General features: G+C 36.8%; 2 protein-coding genes across 2 annotated transcripts; one reads left to right on the top strand and one right to left on the bottom strand.

Moving 5' to 3' along the window:
• Window positions 1–945: 945 nt before the first annotated feature.
• Window positions 946–15157, top strand: LOC143620054 (myosin-11-like; the record flags this gene model as incomplete). The annotated part of the gene is made up of 36 exons (XM_077091846.1): window positions 946–1089; window positions 1180–1323; window positions 1398–1543; window positions 1621–1777; window positions 2342–2400; window positions 2737–2896; window positions 2974–3123; window positions 3908–4044; window positions 4104–4250; window positions 4774–4875; window positions 4977–5136; window positions 5559–5596; window positions 5938–6064; window positions 6142–6312; window positions 6667–6798; window positions 6888–6997; window positions 7107–7167; window positions 7557–7734; window positions 8300–8505; window positions 9011–9130; window positions 9234–9332; window positions 9629–9850; window positions 9966–10105; window positions 10393–10501; window positions 11033–11077; window positions 11162–11416; window positions 11851–12009; window positions 12594–12797; window positions 13139–13279; window positions 13488–13558; window positions 13656–13755; window positions 14017–14073; window positions 14157–14213; window positions 14299–14379; window positions 14719–14798; window positions 14998–15157. Coding segments are annotated over 36 exons (4593 nt in total), but the record flags the coding sequence as incomplete, so codon positions are not given.
• Window positions 15158–15663: 506 nt separating this feature from the next.
• LOC143619880 (putative RNA 3'-terminal phosphate cyclase-like protein) lies at window positions 15664–18865 on the bottom strand. Its single transcript, XM_077091705.1, has 6 exons — window positions 18661–18865; window positions 17950–18099; window positions 17332–17513; window positions 17070–17245; window positions 16331–16541; window positions 15664–15874 (listed from the first exon to the last, which is right to left on the bottom strand). Exons 1-6 carry the CDS (start codon window positions 18863–18865, stop codon window positions 15665–15667), a joined length of 1134 nt encoding a protein of 377 aa, XP_076947820.1. The 3' UTR covers window position 15664.
• Between the last annotated feature and the right edge of the window lie 8027 nt (window positions 18866–26892).

Below are 26892 nucleotides of genomic sequence, written 5' to 3'. Positions count from 1 at the left end.
ACAATAAAGTGGCAGGTAAACGGACAACAAGCTGCGCCCCAACCCCTTTTTTAACAGCAAAGCCAATGACCGTAGTGGAGAGAAAGAAATTGAGACGACGAGAATTTTGTGTGTGACAAAAGATCCGATTTCATCGCCTGCTTATTCAACGAACGTAACCATGTCGATCATTTCAACAAACAACTAATCTGTCTGAGAAAATTACACGAATTAATTCGTAACAAGAAATTGATGATGAATTGCGTAAGTTAAGCTGCAATGCAATGCAGATCAATCCGGCTCAATACGAAGCCAAGCGAGCTTTCATTTATATAAATGCATGCCACAAGATGATATATGAATCCTGCATAGATTGATCCGGATTATAATTAACAATTGCTAGGGTTTTCAAAATGGTACGTACGTGTATTCTCTTTATAAATGTATAATAATCATCCCTACATTAGGGCTATGCTATATATATTGATTGTCAATTTTGATGTTAGAATATTATTATGCAATTATTAATTCTAATCTAATTAGATAATTTCCTATTCACATTCACACACACATTTTTGAATAATTTATTCAATTAGGGGTTTCTATATATTATGTTGAACAAGTTTAATTGCCAGCTTCTAGTATATATGCATGTTAATTGGCAACATACTTTCTGTGGTGGAGTACTGGAGTTTAATACATATCTGTACATACATGCATCCGCCTGTATGATTTCAATCTGTTCATTGATGATAGATGCATTATTATTGTTATTATTATGTACATACATATATGCATAGGGTTTGGATCAATACAATTTAAATTAACGTACTAGCTTTGATTCAAGAATCAACTAGTGTAATTATATATACAACATAGTGTAGTTATAGTGTTGTGTAATTACACTACTTGATTCTCACAGTTAGTGCGTTAACTTTCCCCCCAGTACTGTAATTTTTTACTAACTTGTTTGTTCAACAGAGCTCTTTGGTGAATATCATAGTAGGATCCCATGTCTGGGTTGAAGATCCAAGCAAAGCCTGGATCGATGGGCAAGTCACAAAGATTACCGCTCAAGAAGCTGAGATCGAGACTCCTGACCTCAAAAAGGTTGGTAATTCATATTTGAACTTTTTGATGATGTGTTTAAGTTAATATCAACAACTGATTACTTAAAATTTTGCTATGGTTTTTATTCAGGTTACTGCTAAGTTATCAAATATATATCCAAAGGATACAGAAGCTCCGGCTGGCGGTGTTGATGACATGACAAAACTATCATATTTGCATGAGCCAGGAGTCCTGCAAAACTTAAGAACCAGATATGAACTCAATGAAATTTATGTAGGTTACCTTTTTCTCATGTTGGAATATATAATTACTTTGTTTATTCCTCACATGTTTCAAAACCATTGCAGACTTACACTGGAAATATTCTAATTGCAATAAACCCGTTCCAAATGTTGCCTCATTTGTATGATCGTCATATGATGGAAGAATATAAGGGAGCACCATTTGGTGAACTGAGTCCCCATGTGTTTGCGGTTGCCGATGCATCTTACAGGTCTGTCAATTTTTTGGGTGACTCTGCAATAATTTTAGCATTCTTTCGACATATAATATAATATTTAATGAAATTAGGGCTATGATTAAGGAGGGTACAAGCAATTCCATTCTTGTTAGTGGTGAAAGTGGAGCAGGTAAAACGGAGACAACCAAAATGCTTATGCAGTATTTGGCCTATTTGGGTGGCCGAAAAGCTACTGAAGGACGCACAGTTGAACAACAAGTTCTCGAAGTATGATACATGACGTATAGTTCTATATTAACACTACTTAATTATTCTGTAATAGTGTAATGTATGGAACTTGGCATAGATATACTCACATAAATATATACATGTATATGTATGGAAGTACATATATGTTATAAACTTATATGTATATATGCATATGCAGAACCAGGAATGCAGGATCAAATAAGCACACAAAATATTGGTACGAACAGAATTAAGGAATCCAAAATTTGAAATGGAGTCATAAAAGTTGACAAAATTCACAAAAAAATCAGATTATAATTGACAAATTTACATTTTTTATTTGTTCATCTGGATGCATCTATGAGTTTGCTGACTTCCTAAAATGATCAAACACTACATAGTGAATTATTCGAATTGCATGATTTGGATTAAACAAATTGATGGATTCTTAGTTTCTTACTGTTCTCATATGTATTTATGTTCTTACTGGACATTTGTATATATGTATATGTATTTTATGTAGAAAAAAATGTGTGTGAGTATGCATTATATATACATCATTATATCATTCTGATTAAGCTTGTGCTACCATTGTGAGTGCAGTCAAATCCAGTTCTTGAAGCCTTTGGCAACGCAAAAACTGTTAGAAATAACAATTCCAGGTGATTGCTTAAATTTATTAGGCTTCAAATTTTACATTTTAGCATTGTTTTCATATATATTGTTAAGCAGCCAGCCAGTAGTAGACATAGTAGCTCCCATAAAGAGACATTTAAATTCTTTTTGTGTTCTATAGATTTCGAGGCAACAAATTCAAACGGGCTTAAATGGAAATGGTTTAAATGGGTCAAATGGATTACAAGTTTTTCTAAAGTTTTTTTAGTGCATACAGCTTATATGGCCACCTCTAGTTTCATTCAAAAAACAAGTTACAGTTATGTTACCCTTTCATTCTTCAAATTTAATATCAAAATTCTGTTGTCTTCATAATGTTTCAGTCGTTTTGGAAAATTTGTTGAAATCCAATTTGATAAGCATGGGAGAATATCAGGAGCAGCCATCAGGACCTATCTTCTAGAAAGGTCTCGTGTTTGCCAAATAAATGACCCTGAGCGCAACTATCACTGTTTTTACCTTTTATGTGCAGCACCACAAGAGGTATCTTTTTCTTTTTCTAACTAAATTGTTAGCAAAATAATTTTCTCACCTGACATTATATTTTCTTCTATAATCAGGAAATTGAGAAATATCAGTTGGGAAACCCAAAATCTTTTCATTATCTTAACCAGTCAAAATGCTACGAACTGGTTGATATAAATGATGCCCATGAATATCTTGCCACTAGGAGAGCTATGGGTATTGTTGGAATTAGCAAAGAAGAGCAGGTATTTCCCCCAAAAGTTCCTTCTTTTTCATAAACTTAGAGGTGGCCGTTTTGACCCGGCCATGAGTATACTGGTTGATTTTGGTTAAACTGATAAACTTTTGAATCAGCTAGAATGAAAACAGGACAAATGGGGTTTAATTTAATAATAATTCGAGCTTGTAGACAAACAGAATTTACACGGACGGAGCATGTTCGTGTTTGTTTATGTTTTTTTGCTAACAATATAAACGGACGGTTAACGGACGGTTTGGGAACGTAACGAACATAACTGAACATAGATGAATGAACATAACTGAGTTAGACCAATTAAGAGTAAATGTGAACAACAGTGTGATGAGTTTAAAATGTTATTAAAACTAGTCTATGTTGTAATGGGCCAAAAAGTTCAAAGAGTATATTAACAAACGTAAAAGAACGAACTTAAAGACAAACCTAAATGAACATAACGAATGAATATAAATGAACCAATGTAAACAACACTCACGAACATAAATGAACGAACGTGACATTTGTTCATGTTCGCTCGTTTAACTAAATGAACAAAAGTTTTCGTTCATTTATTAAATAAACGAACATAAACGAACTTTCAGTAAGAACGGTTCACTGTACGTTCAGTTCATTTACAAGCCTTAGAATATGAACTAAAATGGAAACACGCTCAAATGAGTGAAAGTCACCGAGAGTGTATTTAAAATGCATAAAACCTCCTAAATCATTTTAATATGAAACTTTGATTGTATTGTAATAATATATATTTTTAACGACATGTAACACTCTCACAGGAAGCTATTTTTAGAGTTACTGCTGCTATTCTTCATCTTGGCAATGTTGAATTTGCCAAAGGGAAAGATGCTGATTCTTCAGTTTTAAAAGACGACAGGGCCAAATTTCATTTAAAAATGACTGCAGAACTTCTTAGGTATATCTTTTTTGAAATTCATTGAAAATTTGTTAGTTTTTTAACTTGTTTTTCGTTAGGTGTGGTTCTGCGGGTTTGGAAGACGCATTGTGTAAACGTGTGATGATTACTCCTGAAGAAGTTATAAAAAGAAGTCTTGACCCTCTTAGTGCAGCAGTCAGCAGGGATGGGTTAGCTAAAACAATATATACCAGATTGTTTGATTGGTATGAAGCTGTTAAACAGAATAGAGTTATGTTTTCCCAAAGGTTTTGATAATGTTAGTTAAGGATCAAAACATGTGGTTAATGTGGGATTTTTTCCTACATGGTGGGTCCGTTTTGTTGACCCTGAAATCTTTTTTCCATATTTTTTTTGTGTTTTTTTAGTAAATAGTGTCTAATTCGATTATAAAACTTATGTTTTCCCAAAGGTTTCGATAATGTTAGTTAAGGATGCTTTTACGCTAAAATGGTGATACTTTAACCATAGATCATCAAGCATCCCAAAACCACCAAGATTAAATTTTTATACTTCAACCATCAGTTAAACATAACCTGGTAAATAAAATGATTAGGTGAGTTTATGCATTAAAGTACGATTCGCTCAACACATTTGAGCTGTTTCATTTTAGGCTACATTTTGTGATCTCTATTAAAATATAATTTGAACAACAGAATATGCCGTTTTCATCAGAAAACTTGTTTGTTAAATTTCAAATGCAAATGACGTTTTTATTGATATTTGCAGGCTAGTGGATAAAATAAATGTCTCAATTGGACAAGATCGCAGCTCAAAAAGTCTGATTGGGGTCCTCGATATATACGGTTTTGAAAGCTTCAAGAACAACAGGTGATAACTGTATAGATATTTCATGTTCCAGATGCTATATATCGGGAAAGTTCAAGTAAATTCTATTTTACATATACTTTTTAACAAACATTAAAGTGCAGCTTTGAGCAGTTCTGCATTAACTTCACGAATGAGAAACTGCAGCAACACTTTAATCAGCATGTGTTTAAGATGGAGCAAGAAGAATATACAAAAGAGGCTATTAACTGGAGTTACATTGAATTTGTTGATAACCAAGATATTTTAGATCTCATTGAGAAGGTATTACCAATTTCTGTTGCATTTACCCATTCGTGGCTGCAAATATGCATACATATATATGCATAGAAATGTATCTATGTTTATGTATGTATGTATGTATATGCAGCACTAGTTGTTTAGTTTATTGTTAGAATATCTTCACTCTTGATCCGACACAAGCACGCGACATTCCTTTCTACTTCTCTATAGTGCAAAGTAATTTTAAACATTAAAAACTTTATTTCAATATCTGCATTCAGTGTTCTAAAAGGGCAAGGTTTGCAAACAGTCTAGTTTTAATATTTTATAGGCATATAGAATTGTAATTTTATTTCTACAACTCATAATAAAAGCACTTATAACCATGTATATAGCAGGTATAAAACGAGTTTATTAATGTTTTGTGAATTACATAACTCTCTGAAGATGTATTTGAATCACAGAAACCTGGTGGAATCATTGCTCTCCTTGATGAGGCTTGGTAAGATATTTCTTGATTTAAATTTTGTAATTTAGTTATTAAAGTGGGTTGTTAACAAATCATAGAGGTGGCAATTTCGGCCCATTTACTTATCAATGAGTCAATTTGGGTTGTATTTTTATAAAATGACTGAACGAGTTAAAATTCTCCCAAAGTACGTTTTTATAATGCATACAACCTCTTCACGTTGTTTGATTGTCAACTCAGTCTGAACCATTATGAGCTTATTAAAATATGACTCGTTCAAACCAAATCCATCTTGACCCCCATATTGCTACCTCGGTTTATAACCTTGGCTTATAACACTCGTTTAATCTCACTACTGGATCTTTTACCTTTAGTATGTTCCCAAAGTCTACACATGAAACATTTTCAAACAAGCTTTATCAGACCTTCAGAAATCACAAACGCTTTGTGAAGCCCAAGCTGTCACGTACAGATTTCACAATTGCACATTATGCTGGAGAGGTATGTGTTTTAGTCAATATTGCTACTAAATGTAAGCCCATGCATATTTAATTATACTCTTCTAATTGTACCTGCAGGTCCAATATCAATCCAATCAATTTCTTGACAAAAATAAAGACTATGTGGTCCCTGAACACCAAGACCTGTTGGGTGATTCTAGGTGTGCCTTTGTAGCTGGTCTTTTCCCTCCAATTGCTGAAGAATCTCCCAAATCTTCCAAGTTTTCTTCAATCGGGTCTCGTTTTAAGGTATCGTTACTTATATAAACATGTATCAGCTTTTAAGTTTTTTAAAAGCAGACAAGCCTTTTTGAGTGTTTGGATAAAGAAAAGTGCTTCTGCTTATTTGCTTATTTTAGGGTGGTATTGTAACTCTACTCTTTCCAATAATATAATAGTTTGCATACAATGGTTTGATATATGTATGTCTTACATACACTTTGTATGACTTCAACCTGTTCAACATGTTTCCTTCTGATCAAATTTTTTTGAGCATATATACCACCCTTGAGGACAGTGTAGTTCTACCTTCAATAGAGGTGGGAATTACATAATCACCCCTTCTTCATATTCTGTACACTAAAATGCTACTAATTGATGCAGTTGCAATTGCAACAACTGATGGAGACACTAAACGCAACACAACCTCATTATATTAGATGTGTAAAACCAAATAATCAACTCAAACCTGCCATATTTGGGAATCCCAACGTCTTGCAACAGTTACGCTGTGGGGTGAGTATACAAATCCATTCTCCCTTTTGTCTCTTACTGTTTATTTTATCAGTTTCATTTATAGCTAATTGTATGCGACTAATATATAGGGTGTTCTAGAAGCGATCAGAATCAGTTGCGCTGGTTATCCTACTCGTCGTCCTTTCTATGAGTTTATAAACAGATTTGGACTTCTTTGCCCTGAAGCCTTAATAGGATGGTAGATCTTTCCTTCACCCTCAAATGTAACACTAAATTATATCCAGTTTTTTACATGTAAATTTGAGATATTTTACATTCTTAAAACATTTCCTTACTGTCTCAATCAGCTTTGATGAAAAGGTTGCATGTGAAAAGATTCTAGAAAAGAAGGGAATTAAAGGCTATCAGGTATGCATACCCACATACACACGTATGTGTGTGTATGCGTATATATGTATATATATAGTGTGGTTCTATCGAAAACCACCTTTAACTTGAAAACCATGAAAACTACTACCAACCTATCAGTTTTTTTTTTATTATTTTTTCATTTCTTTCAAATAATCTTAGTATTATTTAAAAATAAAAAAAAAGTAAAAAAATAAAAAATAAATATGTAGCTCGTAAAGTTAAATGTATGTCTCATGCGATACACACACACACATTTGTTTTGGCAAAGTTTAACATATCAAAATAATGAAAATATAAAAATTAAAAAAATTATAGTTTCACAGTGGTTTTCGTGAAGTTTTCAAGTATGTGAATAAACTCTGATAATCACATTATCTTTTATACAGGTTGGTAAGACGAAGGTTTTCCTGAGAGCTGGGCAGATGGCGGAATTAGATGCAAGGAGAACTGAAGTCCTAAGTACGGCCGCGCAAATTATTCAAAGGCGAATGCGAACTTATAGTGCTCACAAACAGTTCATTGAAACTCGGAAGGGTTCAATTGTCATGCAATCCTTTTGTCGAGGTGAAACTCTTACTACTTAATCTTGGAGGTGAAACATGAGCCAAGTCAAACTGGTTGGGTTCAGGTCAAAACAAGTAAATCTTTAGTATGGGTCGAAATGGTTCGGCTCAGTAGTACATTATAATTATCTGAAAGTGGGCAACTTTTTTGGGGTAGGAGTAAGCATTTAGTGTAAAAATGATTATAGATGTAATATTGTTTCAATAAATTTTTTGTGATGGAGGGAGTAGTGATTATTGTGTTCATTATGGTTTAAAAATATATTATAACATTAGATCTTTCATGGAAAATATATTATTTTAATTTATGCATCAAAAATACATTTTGGACAGTTTTCAACCAGACAGATAAGTTTTCTTTTAAGTTACCTTTTGTTGGCACACGTTTGATCCGCTAGAGATAAAATATAAACCAAATTGAGATATTCAAATTTATTTCAATAATAATATGATCTTTACTTGATCAACTCTCATATTTCATTGCCATCTTTAAAATTAGTCTTAAAAGATTCCAATTGCTTGAATTATTATTCAAACTGTACACGAGTAACTCCAATGACTTTTAGGTAGGTTGGCTGGCAAACGTTTTGATGAACTGAGAAGAATAGCAGCTGCAATAAAAATAGAGAAAAACTTCCGTAAATACCATGAGTTGAAGGTCTACAAAAAGCTCCGTGTGTCAACACTTACGGTGCAAACAGCCATACGTGCATTGAAGGCCCGTAAGGAGTTCAGATTAAAGAAACAAACTAAAGCCGCAATCATGGTGCAGGTTAGTTTGATAATACTGGCATGCATTTAACTATTCATTTTCTATACATGTGGCAAATGGACGGGTTGGGTTATGGGCCAAACTAGATTCAGGTCAAATGGATAAGTTTTTTATATCGGTCCAGGCCTACCTGCAAACACGTTTTATCTTTTACTTTATTGAGTTTTGATTTTTGAATAAGAATGATTGAAGAGGGTTTTATGCATTTTTGGTGCCATTCGATTTTTGGTGATTTTGATTGCATGTTTGATGACTTGCAACCATTTTTGTTTTACTTTTATTGATTGATACAAATAATTAACGCTTTTTGGCATTAGGACAATTAATAAAAGGGGTGATTTTCGACTGGTTTCCGGTTTAGCAATTAGTTTTAAGTTTGATTGCTTTCAGTTGAGGCAAAGTATAATTGAAATCGGCCAGTTTACCCACAAAGGGTAGAAACTGATGCATGTAATTTTGCAGCTTATAAATTATATATATTTTTTCTAAGTTCAATTTTTTCCAGTCTCGATGGCGTGGTCGTAGATGTTATTCATACCATAAAAGGCTAAAGAAGGGAGCCATTGTTACACAATGCAGATGGAGGGGGATAAAGGCAAGGAGAGAGTTACGAAAACTTAAACAGGTCGGTTTCAGTATTTATTTACATTCTTAATTAAAAGAATTTAGTTTCACGAGCCATTTTTTAGGTATAAAATTATATTTGAACTTCTCTTGCTTTTCTGCAGAAAGCACGGGAAGCAGGTTTCCTTAAAGAAGCGAAAGATAAACTTGAGAAACAATTGGAGGATCTAACATGGCGTTTACAGTTGGAAAAACGCTTAAGGGTAAGTATTGATATTATAAATACTAGGGTATCAAATATGAATAATAAAAAATATATTATTTTAATATATAAGAGTTGGTGTCATAAAATAGCAATATATATACTTATGTGTGTGAATAATTTTTGTAATTATACTTTTCTGAAATGGGCTAGTCTGGTAATCTAGTGGACTTGTAACAATGTGGTAAATAAATGATTTAGGAGGTTGTAAGCTTTAGAAATACACTATGGGAAACATTGACAAGTTATTATTATAATTAGCATGCACAAATGACTAATGTTGACTTATATCTCCAGACCGATTTAGAAGAAGCAAAAGCCAGTGAGGCTAACAAATTTAGAAATTCGTTAGAAGCTTTGCAAAAAAAACTCGATGAAGCAAATGCAACGATAATCAAGGAAAAAGAGGCAGCGAGGAAAGCTATTAAAGAAGCACCTCCTGTTATTAAGCAAAAAGAAGTAATCATTGAAGATGCTAAAAGAATTGAATCCCTCACTAAAGAAGTCAACGGTTTAAAGGTAATTTACTCAAATAAAGTATCCCCTTGTTGCTTTTTTATTTTTATTTTTATGTTGTTCTTAAGATCATGAAATGCGCCATTTTTGTTCATTTTTGCTTCATTTTTCCATGCAGGTGGCATTGGCAGCTGAAAAAGAAAATTCTGCTAACTTAGAAAAGAAATATGCTCAATCTCAAGAGCGTAGCAAAGATCTATTTAGAAAGTTGGAAGATTCAGGAGATAAAATCCAACAGTTACAAGATTCTGTGAGCAGGTTAGTGGATTCATTCTCATTTTTGTTGCAGAATTCAAAATTTTGTTTTCTTTAGATTAATAAGGCACAACTACCGCAGAAAACGATATATACAACTTCTGCTGACTTGGACAATTTATATGTCTAAAAGAACATTTAAAATAGCATTTACACCAACTAATGTTTTGAATGTGCAAATTGACGCCGTTTATCAAGATAAACTGCATGTTCTTCTAACAACACTGAGATTCGCTCTTTAATTTTGTTGCATACCGTCACATTTATTGTTATTTTCTTATTCTACATAGGCTGGAAGAGAAACTACAGAATATAGATTCAGAAAATAAAGTTTTCCGCCAACAAGCTGTGTCAATGACACCTAACAAGTCTCTCTTACGTTCCAAATCTATCCTTCAGGTATTTATATTCAGAAATTCACTCATCAAATGTGTCGTAATAATGCTAATTATGAAAAGTTCATCTCATTCTTATCAAAACATGTTACTTTGGGTAAAATTTTGCAGGCAATAATTCAAACAGCTAAAATAGTTTATACTTTGCTATAAAGAAAATGAGTCAAAACCTAATGTGTATTTATATGCTTGCAACCTCTTAAATCCTTTTATATAAAAGCAATCATGTTATTACGTTAATATTATCTAAGGTGATAATTATTATCTCAAAAGAAACTAGACAGAAAAATGTTTGGGGGTCAACCCAATCTGTTTAACCGCACTTGGAAGTTAATCGTCTGACCAGTTAACCTGATTTAACCCATTCATATGAAAACGAGTTAGTTGTATTAAACTTCATTGATAAATGGTCAAAACAAGACAAACATGTCAAATGGGGTGCAATATAGGAAATATATTTCAGTCCTTTAATAATACTATTTTTACAATAATACAATCATATTTAATAGATTTGCAACTTTCAATCTTTTTGCAGAGGTCCGAGAGCGGTCATTTATTTACAGATGCAAAGCCACCTCTTGTATTGTTTCTCTTAAACAGTTCTAGATTCATAAAATGTATATTTTTAGCCTTTACTTTTAATTGCTGTCATATTTGAATTTAGGAACTGCATAGCATGTCAATGAACCAAAGGGATCTTTCAGAGCTGGATGACAAACCACAAAAATCACTTAATGAAAAACAAGCAGAGAATCAAGAGTTGCTTATTAAATGCATTGCGCAGCGTATAGGATTTGCAGGAAACAGACCGCTTGCAGCTTGCATTATTTACAAATGCCTTCTGCAATGGAGATCCTTTGAAGTTGAAAGAACATCTGTTTTTGACCGCATCATCCAGACCATAGGTCAAGCAATTGAGGTTTTAACTATTTCCCAAATATATTAATAATCATATCTCAATCTTCCCCACTTTTTAGTACTTAGAGGTAACAAAATGAGCCAAAACATGGCTTTGTATCCGTCAGTGCCACACTTTTTATCCAAAAAATTCAAAACTGATACCAAATCATAGGATAAATTACAGAAATCGTTCCTGTGATACAGTAAAACTTATAAAAAATTTTAAGAGAGTGAAGAAGATGCGGGATTTTATCACACTGCATAGACTTTTTCAGCGATTTTATACTCGTTTGACCTATTTCTTTTTTAATCTAGTTTGTTTAATGTACTCGTTTGACCCGTTAGATATAGACCATAGCCGAAAGTCGACCCATTGATAAGTGATTGGGCCGTGCTTATGTTTGCAACTATTTTCTGCTAAACTGTCTTTGTGTGTTTTCTTTTTTACAAAAGAAATCCCAGGATAATAATGAGATATTGGCTTATTGGTTGTCAAATGCATCAACTCTTTTGCTTCTACTTCAACGCACTCTGAAAGCAAGTGGCGTGACAGCTGGACTGGGACCACAACGCCGTCGATCATCAGCTACTCTTTTTGGGAGGGCCAATACTGTAATTTCACAAGTTTTCTTTAACTTCTATTTTCTGTAAGGACATAATGGGTAGATTCGATAGCGGGTGAAACGCCTAATTTTTTGTGTGGGTCAATAAAAGTTTTCGACTTTTATAAACAGTTCACGTGTCAATATGATTACAAAAGTTACTTGAACAATAATGTGATTTTTGAATAAATGATGTGTGTCATTGTATTAAATACCAACATACTATTGGTTTTCTCTTGTTTTAGTCAATGTGCTTTTTTCTTTTTTTGCATTTGCATTTGCATAATATTTTTGCCCTGTTTGGGTAATCATTAAAATACCCTATAATGACCTAAACATGACAAAAATACTTCTTTTATCGATTTAAATGTACAAAAAAGGTACGGAGACTAAAACAGAAAAAAGTTGTATCATTTCATAAATAATATAATTTCTCTTAATAAAATGATTTAGGGTATATACATTTTAAAAATACACTATGAACGACTTTTGGATTTTGACCCATTTGATATTACTCGTTTGACCCGTAACATAACCCAAAATGACATGTTGGTTATTAATTTAGTTAAAGGGTGTTTGTTTATTTCTTGTTAGAGTTTTCGTGGAACTCCTCCAGGAGTGAATCTTTCTTTTGTTAATGGAAGTTTGAGTGCATTAGATGCTGTAAGCCAAGTAGAAGCCAAGTATCCTGCTTTGCTTTTTAAGCAACAACTTACCGCATATGTTGAAAAAATATATGGAATGATCCGAGATAATTTAAAAAAAGAAATATCTCCATTACTTGGCATGTGTATTCAGGTAATCTCATCTCTTTTTTCTTTAAATTTTAACTTAAGTGTGTAGCATAGCAATATACTTTCACGTTTATATCGTTAATGTCAATGCTTAACATGTTTCTGGTTAAATGCTGATGTTGTGCCCACATCAGCATTTCACATTTTCAATTGTCCACATCAGTAGCTATGTGAAATGATAATGTATGTATAGGCCACCTAAGTATTTAGTAAAATTTCTTTTAAAAGTTGAATACTTGGGTGACTATAACTAAAAAAGTTGAATCGTGGAAAACGATATAGGTTGCTATTTTACACAATAAACCCTTTTATTTTATGTTAATAATTTTGTTGTGCTAATCAAAGGCACCAAGAACTTCCAGAGCAAGCCTAGTAAAGGGAACGTCACATCCGGTTAATAACGCAGCTCAACTTGCTTTGATTGCTCATTGGCAAGGAATTGTGAAGAGCCTTGGAGATTTCTTGAACACTTTAAAAACAAATCATGTTAGTTAAACTTCCTTTTATTTACCTTTTCATTTATTTTTGTTTCTCTTACTAATACCCATTTAAACATTTTGAATTGTGTTTATCTCAAACGGTTTAAACTGGTCAAATATCTAAAATGCCTTTTAATAAACTGTTAGACGTACTTTAAGACTTTGTTCATTTACTGGTAGCTTATATACATGTCTGATTTTTCTGGTAATTTCAGGTACCACCATTTTTGGTCCGGAAAATTTTCACACAAATATTTTCATTCATCAATGTTCAATTGTTTAACAGGTATACTTCATGCCTAGATTGTATATGTATATTTTGTATATCGATATGCACATATGATGACATGAATATAATTTTGATGTTTTACTTCTGGTTGCAGCCTTCTTTTGAGACGTGAATGCTGCTCGTTCAGCAATGGTGAGTATGTGAAATCAGGACTTGCTGAGTTAAAAGACTGGTGTTACAATGCAACCGATGAGGTATTTTTTTAAAGCCTTGTAATTTTCTTGTTGTTTGTTACAAACAGGCCTGGGCCTGGATTTCAAGATTTAACTTGTTTTAGTTTAAAACATTTTTCTAACTCTAATCTGAAATTAAATACTTTTGAGAAAAATTTAGGATCGGTTGGGACCATTGGGCCTGAATCAGTCCCTTTTCCACGCACATGACCGGGACTGGGCCTAGGCCCAAGCCCGATCTTTGTGCACCTCTACTATCTTGCTAAACAAAAATTACTGCAGTATGCAGGTTCTGCGTGGGAAGAACTTAAACATATACGACAGGCTATTGGGTTTTTGGTAAGTAATCATCCTTTTTATAGAACTTGTCATTTTATTGAGATGATTCACAAAATAAATCAAATATTTATAATTCAATTCAGGTAATTCATCAAAAGCCGAAGAAAACCCTGGAGGAAATAAGTCGTGGCCTGTGTCCCGTGAGTGACATGCTATAAAAAATCTAACTTATTTTTACATTTACAGTGTGCGCCTTTAACTGTTATTTTCTATTTTATATTACAGGTTCTTAGTGTACAACAGTTGTACCGGATCAGTACAATGTATTGGGATGACAAATATGGCACACATAGTGTGTCCCCAGATGTAAGTTCATATAGATGTTACTAGTGAAATTTTGACCCACCATTTATGTGTAAATGGGTCAATTTGGGTTGTGTTTTATCTCAAACGGGCCGAAATTCACTTTAAGCTGTTTTCTAATATAATAACCTCCTAAATTGTTTTATTAAAAGATTTTGCTTTCTTTGTAATCATGTTATTTACAGCGTTACCCAACCGGCAATCTTGGTTGATTTGGGTTGTTTCAACCCGATTACTTACACGGGTCGATTTGGCTTATGAGTTATCTCTAGCAAAACTCCTTTCTCCAGTAATATTATTTTTGTAATAATATTATTATGGAACTTTGATATTATGTTTTAGGTTATATCCAGCATGAGGGTTATGATGACAGAAGAAAATAATGCAATAAGCAATTCTTTCCTTTTGGATGATGATTCCAGGTTATTTTTTCATATTTATAGCAACTTCATATATTTTTATATCTATCGTTTGGCCTGCTTGAGGTGGCAAAATGGGCGGGCCAGACATGTGGGGTAATGTGTCGGGTCGTGTTGGGCTGGAATTGTAGCATTCTATTTTCGAGTAATATCAAGATTGTGAGTCTTTTTGTTAATTTTTTTCATGATTATATTTTTACAGCATACCATTTTCAGTTGATGATATATCAAAGTCAATGGAACAAATTGAAATCACAGATGTTGAACCTCCACCTTTAATCCGTGAGAACTCCGGTTTTAGCTTTTTGTTGCCACAAGCCGACTAACTGTTGTGTTTACTCATTTGGCCTTAATCCTTCTCGGGTGCTAATTCTCGTTCAATAACATAACAAGTGTGAAGAAACCACCCATCTCGGGCTCAAATTAGCCTTTTTTGAACCCACAGTAATAATCATGTGTATCTATATCTATATCGTTTTTTGTATAACTCAGTATGTCAAAACTGTAGAGTCAAGATTTCAAATATCACCATTGGGTGGTTGCATTAATGGTAAAGATTACATATTTACCTGTGTAATTCCAACATCATAATGTAATTACACTACTTGTATATATGATTACACCATTTCATTCGAATAGTTAGCACACTTTTCTAGTTTATACGTTAACTTCCTCTCTCTCTCTCTCTCCCTATATATATATATGTGGCTAAAACGTTTACAAGTGAATTGATACCTTGAATTATAGAAGATGCAACTTAATATAAGGCACAAAATTGATTGCACAATCATTGATACATCAAAGAAAGTTTATAATGTATAGAAAGTTTAAAAGAAAAAAACTCTTAACATAATATATTATAAAAAAATCTAAGACAATTTTCTTGATAAGTTTTTCAATCCACATCCTATGCATTTAAGCATGACAGTACCTGTTGCTGGCTCCGGCTTGATTACAAATTTAACACCCAAAAAGTCTCTGATATTCCTGAGAGTTTCGATCCCATAAGGCACAAGCTTCCCTACCCGAACCTTTGATACATCTTGTGGGCATAATGCACACAAAAGAAATAACAAACCCTGAAATTCAAATAATACATAATTATTATAACAAAAAACTAAAAAAATTAAAATAAAATGAAATTATCTTGAGGATAAATTTTATCTGGAACGCGGATCTAATTCTTATGTAATTTTAGATAAAATTGTAAAACGAAGAGCTTTAAAATAAAAAACGTCAAAACAGGTTCAAAAGTCACCAAAATGTATTTTAAACATTTGATTAAAAAGTGTATTTCATTAAAAAAATATAGTTTATTATTGAAATAAGTATACTTATTGTGACCAAAATTGACATTATTATTTATTAGAAAAACTGATAGCTTTAGACAAAAAGCATTTGTGTTTCTCAAAATGCAGATCATCTTTTTTAACCGGAACCTGTTTGACCCATTACCCAACCAACCTGACCCACCAATATGCCACCTGCAACAAAAAAAGCTATGCATATAAATATGTTTAAGTCCAGAAACAAACCTGGTGCGTAGAATCTGTAACACCACCTTGTTCAATCTCACCAAGTAACAAGTATGCAATTTCCTCACCAACTTCCTCCGGAGGCATAAGCTCTTTCTTTTCATCAATATCCATGTCATCCTTGCCTCGGGGAAAAGAAATTGTCGTATCCACAGATATGAAGCATCCAGATGTCGTTTCAGCAACCAATGATATTCCATAACCAGGTGAACTTCAAAACAAGAACAGATGTAAATCATTAAAGATTAACCTTGTGAATCATATAATGTTTCAATACAAGATTATAACTATGCAGATTTCTTAAATAACGCTAAGAGTAATGAATACTTTTTGTGTGATGCTAATGAGTAAAATGTCAAATTTTGGCCAGCTGGCAGACTAGGCGGTTCTGGTAAAAGGTTAAGACAGGGACACATGGCAAAATGGGTGAGTCAAACAAAAGGTCAAAACCGGTTCGAGACTAGAACATGCCAACTATAATTCAAGGTAAAATGGGCCAGATTAATTTGGATTGAGTTGTTGACCCAGGAACAATAATATTTCTGCAAATAATATTATTACAAAAATAATATGAATCTTTAATAAACCAATTTAAAAAAAATTGTATGAATTTGAAAAAGAGTATGTGCGACTTTCAACACCCTTGAGTCTCATTTAGGTCTTTTTTTTATTCAACACATTAACGGTCAACAAACCAAATTGACCCGTTTGCAAGTAAACGGGCACTAGAAATACTTACTTTCCAGCTTCTGCACCAGATTTATGATCAGCATGAATGTAAACATCAGGAAGCAATCGGTTAAAGATTCCTCTAGCTGCGTGAATCATTGTATTTTCAATCTGGCGTGATACACGTGTGGAGAAACTGATTCCCCTGATTCTTTTAACCATACCTTCATCAGTCCATGTGACTGCCTGCAAACCCAACTCAACCTCGGTTATGAAAGGAAGATCAAGTTTTTATATTTATATATTTGTGTATGAAAAATAATAAAGCGTACCTTCAAACTATCGTGAACAATAGGAACAGAGAGAATAACTTCTCCACCGCCTTTAGGAGCAACTCCCCTGTTTACAATCTTTAAATCCAACCCTTCTGATGGAACTCCAAATCGCTTCAATAACGGTATAGTGGTTGATCTAAATGTATCAACAGATGGGTCTTTTGAATCATTTGTTATACCTGAAAAACATCATCTCATCATTTTCATCTATATTAATCAATTAATCAATTTTGAGGGCATCAATCAAGAATGTGTCCAATGCTTACAATTTGTTTAATTACTCAGTACTTTAACTAAAAAGCAGATTCTGAGGATAATTTTAACATTGTTTAAAATTCATTATAGACATTATAACTCGAAATATTTATAAAAAAAATTATCAGTCCACTTGTTTCAAATAAGAATCCATACATCTTAAAGATGACATTCAAGCATAAAAGTCACAAACTACCATCATATTCAGAATCAACGAATCGTATAACTTAATATTTAATCTCAATATTCAAACAACACATAACATTGATCAAATCAACCCAAAACAAGATTAGCCAGGGCCACATTCCGTAATTAGAAACTTTTGAAGGTAAATCAATAGAACACAAAGAATGAAAGTACCTTTGAGCTTAATTGAAAGGGGCTTCTTCCCGAACAAACCAAGAACAATCAACGGTTCCAGAAAATAACCAATTGACCTACTCAACCCGCAATCATGCTCCAGATATCTTCCACCCATCACTATCCCAGGCTTGTACTTCAACTTAGTACCTATCAATTCCACAAAATTCCAACAATTTCAACCTAATTGCAACATTTAAATTTAAAAAAAAAGGGATTTTTAATAATCCAAACTATATAATCTATTGGCCTATAATAATAATCCATTCGAACAATTTGGTCGCTCACAGTCCAAACTTTCACTTAAGCTGCTAAAAGCAATCCCAGTAGCATAATAACCATAAAATTACAATTGATTTCCACTTATTTTTTTCTTGCATATTTTCCCATTTAGTTCATAATCATCATTGTGAGCGAAATCAAGTCGCCTATGCTTCTGGGATTGTCATTGGCAATGCAAGCTAAAGTCAAATTGATAGTATGGATTATTTCGGCTTTAAAGCTCAATGTTTCCAATAAAATAAAAACATCTAATTTGGTGCCTGTTAACAGAAACTATGCATTGCTGTTAATTTTAGAATTCAAACATTATACTTTCTAAAGCAATATTTACACCAGAGATGATAAATCATGCCAACAAAAATGACGTAAAAACAGTTTATTTTCACAAATCAAAGTCAAAAAAAAAAACCTAGAATGAATTACTATTACCAGTCTCATTGATTTCGACAAGACAGTCATCAGAAACAGTCTCCAGAAGACGAAGAAACGAGACCTCGTGAGATAGAAGCCCCGGCCACGTGGCGTCGGCGCGTATGTCTTCGATTAGTATCGGAGTTGAAGAGAGAGTTGACAGAAGCAGTCGTTGCCTTAGGTTTTGACTACCTTTAAGCTTCATATACGATATCTTACCCATATTCTGTTTTCCGGTAGCTGAAGCTCGGCGGCGGTGGTGGTCCGCCGGAATATAGAGATGTGTTATTGCTTGCTTTAAAACCCTTGACGGCGATGATGAAAGAATCAAGGGTTTTACGTTTATACCTTTAGAAAGTTATTTAAATGGCCCCTTGGATATTCAATTGTTTACATGCTTTGTTTTCGGTTTTTTTGGATTCGATTGGTTTATTTGGATTCGATTTTTTTTTTCACCTAATACACCAAATCTACCTAGAATCAATTACATCGATATAAGCGACATCATGGGGTTCCAAGAAGACATTACGAGTCATTATCATAGATGGACGCCTGAAAAACACAATGATATCTTCTGGATAGCTGTCTAATAGCATAGCACAAAGTAGTCTACTAAAATACCAATGTATCAAACATTGTTGTAGATGCAATTTCAATGTATGTATACAGTATTACAGTGTGACTCATATGTTTGTGTACACACACATGTAAGGGGTCTCATTCGTGATCTATGAAAAATACTTTAGGGGTCTGTTTGGTATGAGGTAATGGAATGGACAAATGAATCGAATGGGCTATTACCATTCCAATTTTCAATAAGATGTTTGGTTACCACATGAGAACAAAATCAATCATTACTTTGCGTTGTTTGGTAGATAGGAAAAAAGAAGAAAATAAAATTAAAATGATAGTGAGTGGCGCTTGTGGCATTGGTGGGAGGTGATGGTGGTTGGCGGTGGCGAGTGGTGGTGGGCGACGAGAGATAATGGTGTTTGGAGGTGGGTGGTGGTGAGTGGTGGCAGTAACGGTGGAGGTGGTGGTGGGCAGCAGTGACAGTGGGCGGTGGGCGACGGGTAGTGGCAGTGAGGGGGCGGTGGTTGATGATGGCGACTGTTGACGGGGGTGGGCGGTTGACACTGAAGGCGATGGTCGGTGGTTGTGGCGTTAACGGTGGCGGTGGACGTCGATGGTGATGGTTGGTGGCAGTGGTGGTGGTGGTGGGTGTTGATGGTGGTGGGTGGTGGTGGAGGTGATGTATGCTGAAAGAGGAAATGGAATAAAAAAACATGGGGTATGGATGAAATGAAATTGGGGTGCTTTAAAGGGATGGTTGGTGTTTGACACTGAAGGCTAACACTGAAGGAGATGGTTGGTGGTTGTGGCATTAACAGCAGCGGTGGACGTCGATGGTGGTGGCTGGTGGCAGTGGTGGTGGGTGTTGATGGTGGTGGGTGGTGGTGGAGGTGACGTATGCTGAAAGAGGAAATGGAATAAAAAAAACATGAGGTATGGATGAAATGAAGTTGAGGTGCTTTAGAGGGAATGGAATAGACTAGGTAATAGGTTATTTAATTCTTTTGATCAACCGAACATACTTTTCTCCGTTCCATCATAGTGTGTCATTCTATTCCGTCCTCCATTCCTGCATACCCAACGCTACCTAGATGTGTGTTTTCACTCTCTAACTCACTCTCATCACCATCTTCACTACATTCAACTTGAAATCTTTGATAAAGTTCATATTATCATTTACCCCTAATTCGATGGTGTTTGCTTTAACATTGGTGTCATCTGGTTTCATGGAAGAAGAACTTGAAAGGGTTTGTTTTATAGAGAAACGACAATTATGACAAAAGCAAGCAAACAAGGACTAGAAGTAACATCGGAAGACGAAGAAATTAAAATAGAAGGAGAAGATGAAAGTTTGTCACAAAAAGCAATTCAAGACGAATTGGGGATAAGGATTTGAAGTTTTGAACCCACCACCTTATTTCCCGAAGGGATAACACCATACTACAAAATCATTAGGTCTTGAGAAAAAATAAAAGGAGCATCCTAGTTGTTAACTCTATTTTTAAACGACACCATTTTCTTATGTACTTTTTCAGCACATCCTTAAAAAAATTAATGATCCTCAAAATGTGAAAGAAGACATTTTTAAACCCATGTGTAGTGGTATGCCTCCACTTAGGAACGTTATGTGACATGTGACAAGCGTGTCATAAAGAGAGGTTTACACAATTATTAATTAATTATTATAGTGTAAATTAAATATAAATAGGTGATTGGTTGGATTTTGTGAGAAAATAGATGATTGATTGAAGGATTAAAAGGGGGGAGACGCCTTCACCAAAATGCCTAAGGCTAAAAAAAACCTCATATCACCTCGGGGGCAGTGTTCTAGGCTCAATCGGGCGTTTTCTCTCCCTCCAAAACGCTCACTGCACATGATCTAATTAATTGTATGCTTGAAGACAATTTTTTCCATATGTTGAAACTTTCAAAGTACCGCATATAGGGTCAAGTCGTAAAGACATAAAACCATTATTGTTTTTCTAAAATGTCAACCATTAAATAGATGACAATTTGGATAGAATGTCGACTCAACCATTGCCATTCTTTGTTTTGCTTATTCTACACAAAAAGACAATTTTATTATCATCTATATAAATCAAAGTAACACCCCAGCACCTAAACACAACTTCTAAAAATGAAGTTCAATAGCGTTACATTGATCACTACTAGAAAACAATTGTCGATCTTCATTGTTCTTTTTACTCTAGTCCTAATTTCTTCAGAAGCAAGAAAACTACAGAGCTCCTCAAAACCCGAATTAAGTTTATGACCCACTAGTGACCCCTGGTATGGTTATTAAGAAAATACCTACTAATAAACATTATATTTTCATATTGTTGAATTTTTTTTCTCTTTGTATTTCTAGGTGTTTAATAAAAATCATAAGAGTTTCTATGAGATTTTTGAACTTGTTTGGTTTACAATGCAAGTGCATTCGAGGAGTACTAAACTAGCGTGCAAGTAAGCCAAAAACCAAAACGTACGTTTCCAAAAGTCTCCTATGAACAGTAATGATGGCGAGATGTTACATATGTAGCACGTGCATAAATTTTTTTTCTTAAGTGTGTAACATTAATTATTTTTTTATTCTAGTTTTTTGTTATTGGGCACATAATAGTATATATTAACCATGTTAAAAAAAACTGATTATTACATTGGGTTTTTAAGAGTTTTGCAACTCAAGTAGGTTTTCAAATTACATATGCCCTATATGTGTGTGTGTGTGTGTTAATTTATATGTATATTAGTTTCTTTTTGTCTGTGTATATGCAGGACCCATGTATACAAGAAAAGAACAAGACGCTTCGAGAGTGAGTCGAACCCTATGTGCAGAGGTAGGTCCCAGCAGAGCCCAGTTGGACCCGCAAGACTCACCTTGAATAGGGACGTCTGCGCAATGACCAACTGCTCCAGCAGGACCCACCATGCTCAGAGAACTTTACGCGCAGTACGCCAGCTGTACCCGCAGGGAAAGCCTCCCAATGGTGAAGTACCCCGCCTGTTCCCGCAGCTGCGGATACAAGCCATCAGGGAAGGCTACCCGCACTAACAGCAACGCTACACGCACAAGGCATTCGCTACTTCAGTAGTCACATGAAGGAATGAGCAAGGCGGGAATACTCCCGCCTAAATGAGCCAGTCCGTATGCTTCTGGAAGGTCTTTCGTACTATACCTACTAAGGTATGGGCGGAACAGACAATTTGACCAGAGCAGCCCATGAACCAATCACAGGGTGACAGCTCACCGACAACAATACGAGGAGGAGCACCCTCTAGTACTGTTTGTCACTATTAGCCGCTGCCTACTCACCAACCCTTACGATGGGACGTGCGCAGCCTACAGTTGGTGGAACAGTGCGTAGCCGGCAGTAAAGGAACAGTATACAGCCGACCTTTACTGTTGGCCGTAGCCTATCCACCAACCAGCATGGCCTGTGCGTAGTCCACTGTTGGTGGAACAGGAATACTATTCAGCCGGCTGTACCTTATAGGAAACCTACCTTCGGCTATAAATACTCCAACACCTTGGAATGGTAAGGACATCATCTGATATCTCAATCTTATCTAGCAATCTCTTAATATACACTTATATTCAGAGCAATCTAGTCTGATTCTCACGCCGGAGGGTGGTCACAAGGAGGAACCCCCCCTTCTCAGTGACGAGCTTACGATGTCTGTTTTGCAGGTCCCCTGAAGAACAACCTTCTCTGCTAGACCTCATCCTCGTGGGAAACATTACTTAACCCCCAGATTATCTATAATCTGCCCAGGGTTCACTTAGTGTTTCTTCATTGGCGCCATCCGTGCATAAAAGCTAGAACTAATTAGTTTTTTCAAAATTTCTGAAGAAATGGTTAACGTTACTCCGGTCCCAAGGCCAGTAATCGACCAAGAAACCCCGGTAACCACAACCCCAGCAACTGGGGGGAACACCGGCGGTTATACAAATCTTAGGAACACTACCCCGACTACCCAAGCCGGGGCAAGTGCAGTAAATATTCCACTGGGGTTCACTGATGCCCAGTTGGAAAAACGAACGAGGGTCCCTCGCCAAACACTAGATCAAGTGAAGGCGTGGGCCGAAGCACGTCAGAGAGAGTTCCAAGCTGAATTGGACGAACGCTTGCGTTCAGTTCAACAGGCTGACGAATTCGGCAGTACTCGCCAACATCTCAATATGAACAGTGAGTGTGAGTACTCAGACGACGAGAGGGAAGAATCCGATACCGACGCAAACCCTCGCCATAAGGCGTAAGGGTAGCGTAAGGAAACGGACTTCCAACCAAAAAGGAATTTTGGGGAAGCTTTTAAACCAACAAAGGCGGAGAGAAACCCGCGTGACTTCTCCAAAACCTTTAGACCAACTGCTACAAATGCAGGAAAGTCAAAGTTCGCAAGGGACATTGCGGAAGCAATCGCCCCGAGAAGTGCCAAACAAATGTCCAACATTGGCACTTATGATGGTCTATCCGACCCAGACGACCACTTGAACAGATTCATTGCGGGGGCAACCGTCAGTAACTGGACGGAACCCACGTGGTGTTATATGTTCCAGATGACTCTGGTTGGAGCGGCCAGGGCATGGTTCGATCGTTTGCCGGTCCCCCACATTTATGATTGGGCGGACTTTCAGAATAAGTTCAGCCAGCACTTCAGCCAACAGAGGAAATATACTGAAGAACAGTGGACGATCCTCAACTGCGTTAGAGAGGAGGATGAATCTTTACTAGACTTCATCACCCGCTTCAACTCCAAAAAGCTAAGTCTCGGCAACATAAGTGAAGATCTTGTTCGCGCCGCTTTCATCCAAGGCGCCGAATACCCAGAGCTTATCCGCACATTGACGGGTAAGGATGGCATGCCATCAGCATGGGATGCCATCATGACGGCGGCAAAGCGCTTTGCTTGGACGGAAAAGCAACTGGGAAGGGATCTTCCCCAGAGTACACACCTCTACACGCAGAGGACAAGAGAGAACAATGTTCGGATCGCCCGGCAGAACAAAAAGAGGAAGCTAGGTATCTGGCAGTCAAGGGTAAACTTTGACACCTCATCCAGCTCTCACCCTCTTGTTGGCGGAAGAAATCACACACACCCTTCAAGCCAAAAGCACCGGTGGACGCCACTCACCAAAAGCGTCACGGAGATATTTGCCACTGAAAAGCTACCATGGCCAAAAGCTCCAATGATCCGGCAGCGACCTAATGCGGATCAGAGTAAGTCCTGTGACTTCCACGGGACGAAAGGTCATAGTACGGAAGAGTGTACATCCTTGAAGGATATTGTTGAAGCATTCGTCAAGGATGGAAGACTGGCACACCTGGTGGCATCAATCAAGAAGGGAGGAAGGAACGACAACCGGTGCCGAGGCAACGGACGAAAGCCCGTTGACATCAGCATCAACATGGTTCATGGTAAGATCAGAGGAAGAAAAAGGCGAACGACAGAACCATGTGCGTGGAAGGAAGCTGAGGTGCGCTTCCCGCGAGTGCCAGGAGGACCCAGCAAAGAAGGCCCTATCGTCATCAAAAGCCAGCTGGGGCACTACATCACTTCTCGCACTCTTGCTGACAACGGCGCCTCGTCAACGGTGATGTACAGGCAGTTCTTCGACAAGCTAGATGACGAAGACAAGGAACGCCTGGAAACGATCTGCGCCTCGATGGAAGGGTTTGATGGCAGCACAAACACCCCCTGGGTATCCTATCTTTCCCCGTCACTCTTACGGATGGGAAACACTCCCGCACAGAAGATGTGGACTTTGTCGTGATGAGGAAGCCACACCACACATACGACATTCTCTTCGGGAGAGACGGGATGGCAAGATTCAACGCCGTGGTATCCTCAGTCCATGGCATGATGGGATGGCCAACAGCTGAGGGTGTAGCGATGATCACCGGCATTCCCCAGGTATGCATCGCATCTGTCTCATCTAAACCCAAACCAAAGATGGCTAAACCCACCATCACCGAACCAGAAAGATGGGCCTTCAACGGCAAGTACCCTGACCAGGCCGTCACCATTGGCCCGACAATTGTTGATCCCACACGCACCTTACTCAAGCGCTTATTACAAAAAAACGCTGACATCTTCGCGTGGACACCAGCTGACATGACTGGTGTACCCCGAAGTAAGGCAGAGCATAAGCTCAAATGCGATCCGGCTGTTACGCCGATCGTACAAAAGCGCAGAGTAATGGGGCCAGAACAAACTAACCCGTGTAGAACCCAAGTCAAGGAACTCCTTGACGCAGGCATCGTACGCGTTAGTAGATATCAAACTTGGGTTGCAAATCCCGTTATGGTACCGAAGAATAACAAACAATGGCGCATGTGCATAGATTTCAAGGACTTGAACAAAGCATGCCCCAAAGATTGTTATCCGTTACCCGAAATTGATCTTAAGGTGGATTCGTTGGCACCGTTCCGCCTTAAATGCTTCCTGGACGCGTATAAGGGGTGCCATCAAATACACATGGCCGTTGATGATCAGGACAAAACCGCTTTTCGGACGCCCGATGGCACATTTTGTTACCAAATGATGCCATTCGGACTTAAGAAAGCCGGGTCCACATACCAACGCCTGATGGACAACCAGTTTCATGCCCAAATTGGGAGGAACTTGGAAGTCTACATGGATGACTTGGTCATCAAAAGCCCTGACCCAGAAGCGATGTTGAAAGACATCGAAGAGACTTTCTACACGCTCAGGAAGATAAACATGAAGCTCAACCCGAGCAAGTGTGCCTTCGGAATGGAAGAAGGGAAGTTCTTGGGGGTCATCGTCACTAAAGATGGCTTCAGAGCGAACCCTGAAAAGGTCGAAGCCATTATCAAAATGGAATCACCTACTACCATCAAACAGGCTCAGACACTGAATGGACGACTAGTGGCACTTAATCGCTTTTTGGCAAACCACGCAGATAAGTCGTTTCCCTTCGTGTCAACGTTGAGAAACTGTTTAAAGAAAACGCACTTCCGCTGGACACCAGAAGCGGAAGCAGCTTTTCAGGAAATTCGGTCACGCTTGATCGAACTCCCAACGCTCACAGCACCAAAAGCGGGAGAGGAGTTAATCCTATACCTTTCCGCAACAGATAGAGCAACCGGGGCAGTCCTGCTAGTAGAGCGAAAAGGCATCCAGATGCCAATCTATTATGTCAGCCGTATCCTAACAGACGTAGAAACCCGGTACTCTACCCTCGAAAAATTAGTCTTAGCACTTATACACGCTTCACGCAGGTTAAGACGATATTTCCAGGGTCACCCAATCACCATTCTCTCCAACTTCAAACTTGCAAACGTTCTAGGCAAACCCGAGTTATCGGGACGCCTAGCCAAATGGGCAATTGAGTTGGGGGAATACGCGATAAAGTATAAGCCAAGACTAGCCATAAAAGGCCAGGTTCTGGCCGACTTTATTGTAGAAGTACCTGCATCACGGGAAAAAGAGTGCCAGGAAGAGGCTCAACCCTCTCCAGCACAAGACATCAATGATGTCTGGCGACTCTACACTGATGGAGCAGCCAGTAATGAGGGTTCAGGCGCAGGGCTGAAACTAACCAACCCAGCAGGCCAAGAATACACTTACGCTATTCGACTGGACTTTCCAAGTACGAATAACGAAGCCGAGTATGAGGCATTCTTGGCGGGGCTGAGAATTGCGCGTAAGATG

This window comes from Bidens hawaiensis, unplaced genomic scaffold, assembly GCF_021521415.1.
Source record: "Bidens hawaiensis isolate Kalapana, Puna unplaced genomic scaffold, B.hawaiensis_p1.1 tig00002525_1, whole genome shotgun sequence".
NCBI classification, from domain to species: Eukaryota; Viridiplantae; Streptophyta; class Magnoliopsida; order Asterales; family Asteraceae; genus Bidens; species Bidens hawaiensis.
This window is presented reverse-complemented; position numbering and strand designations above follow the sequence as displayed.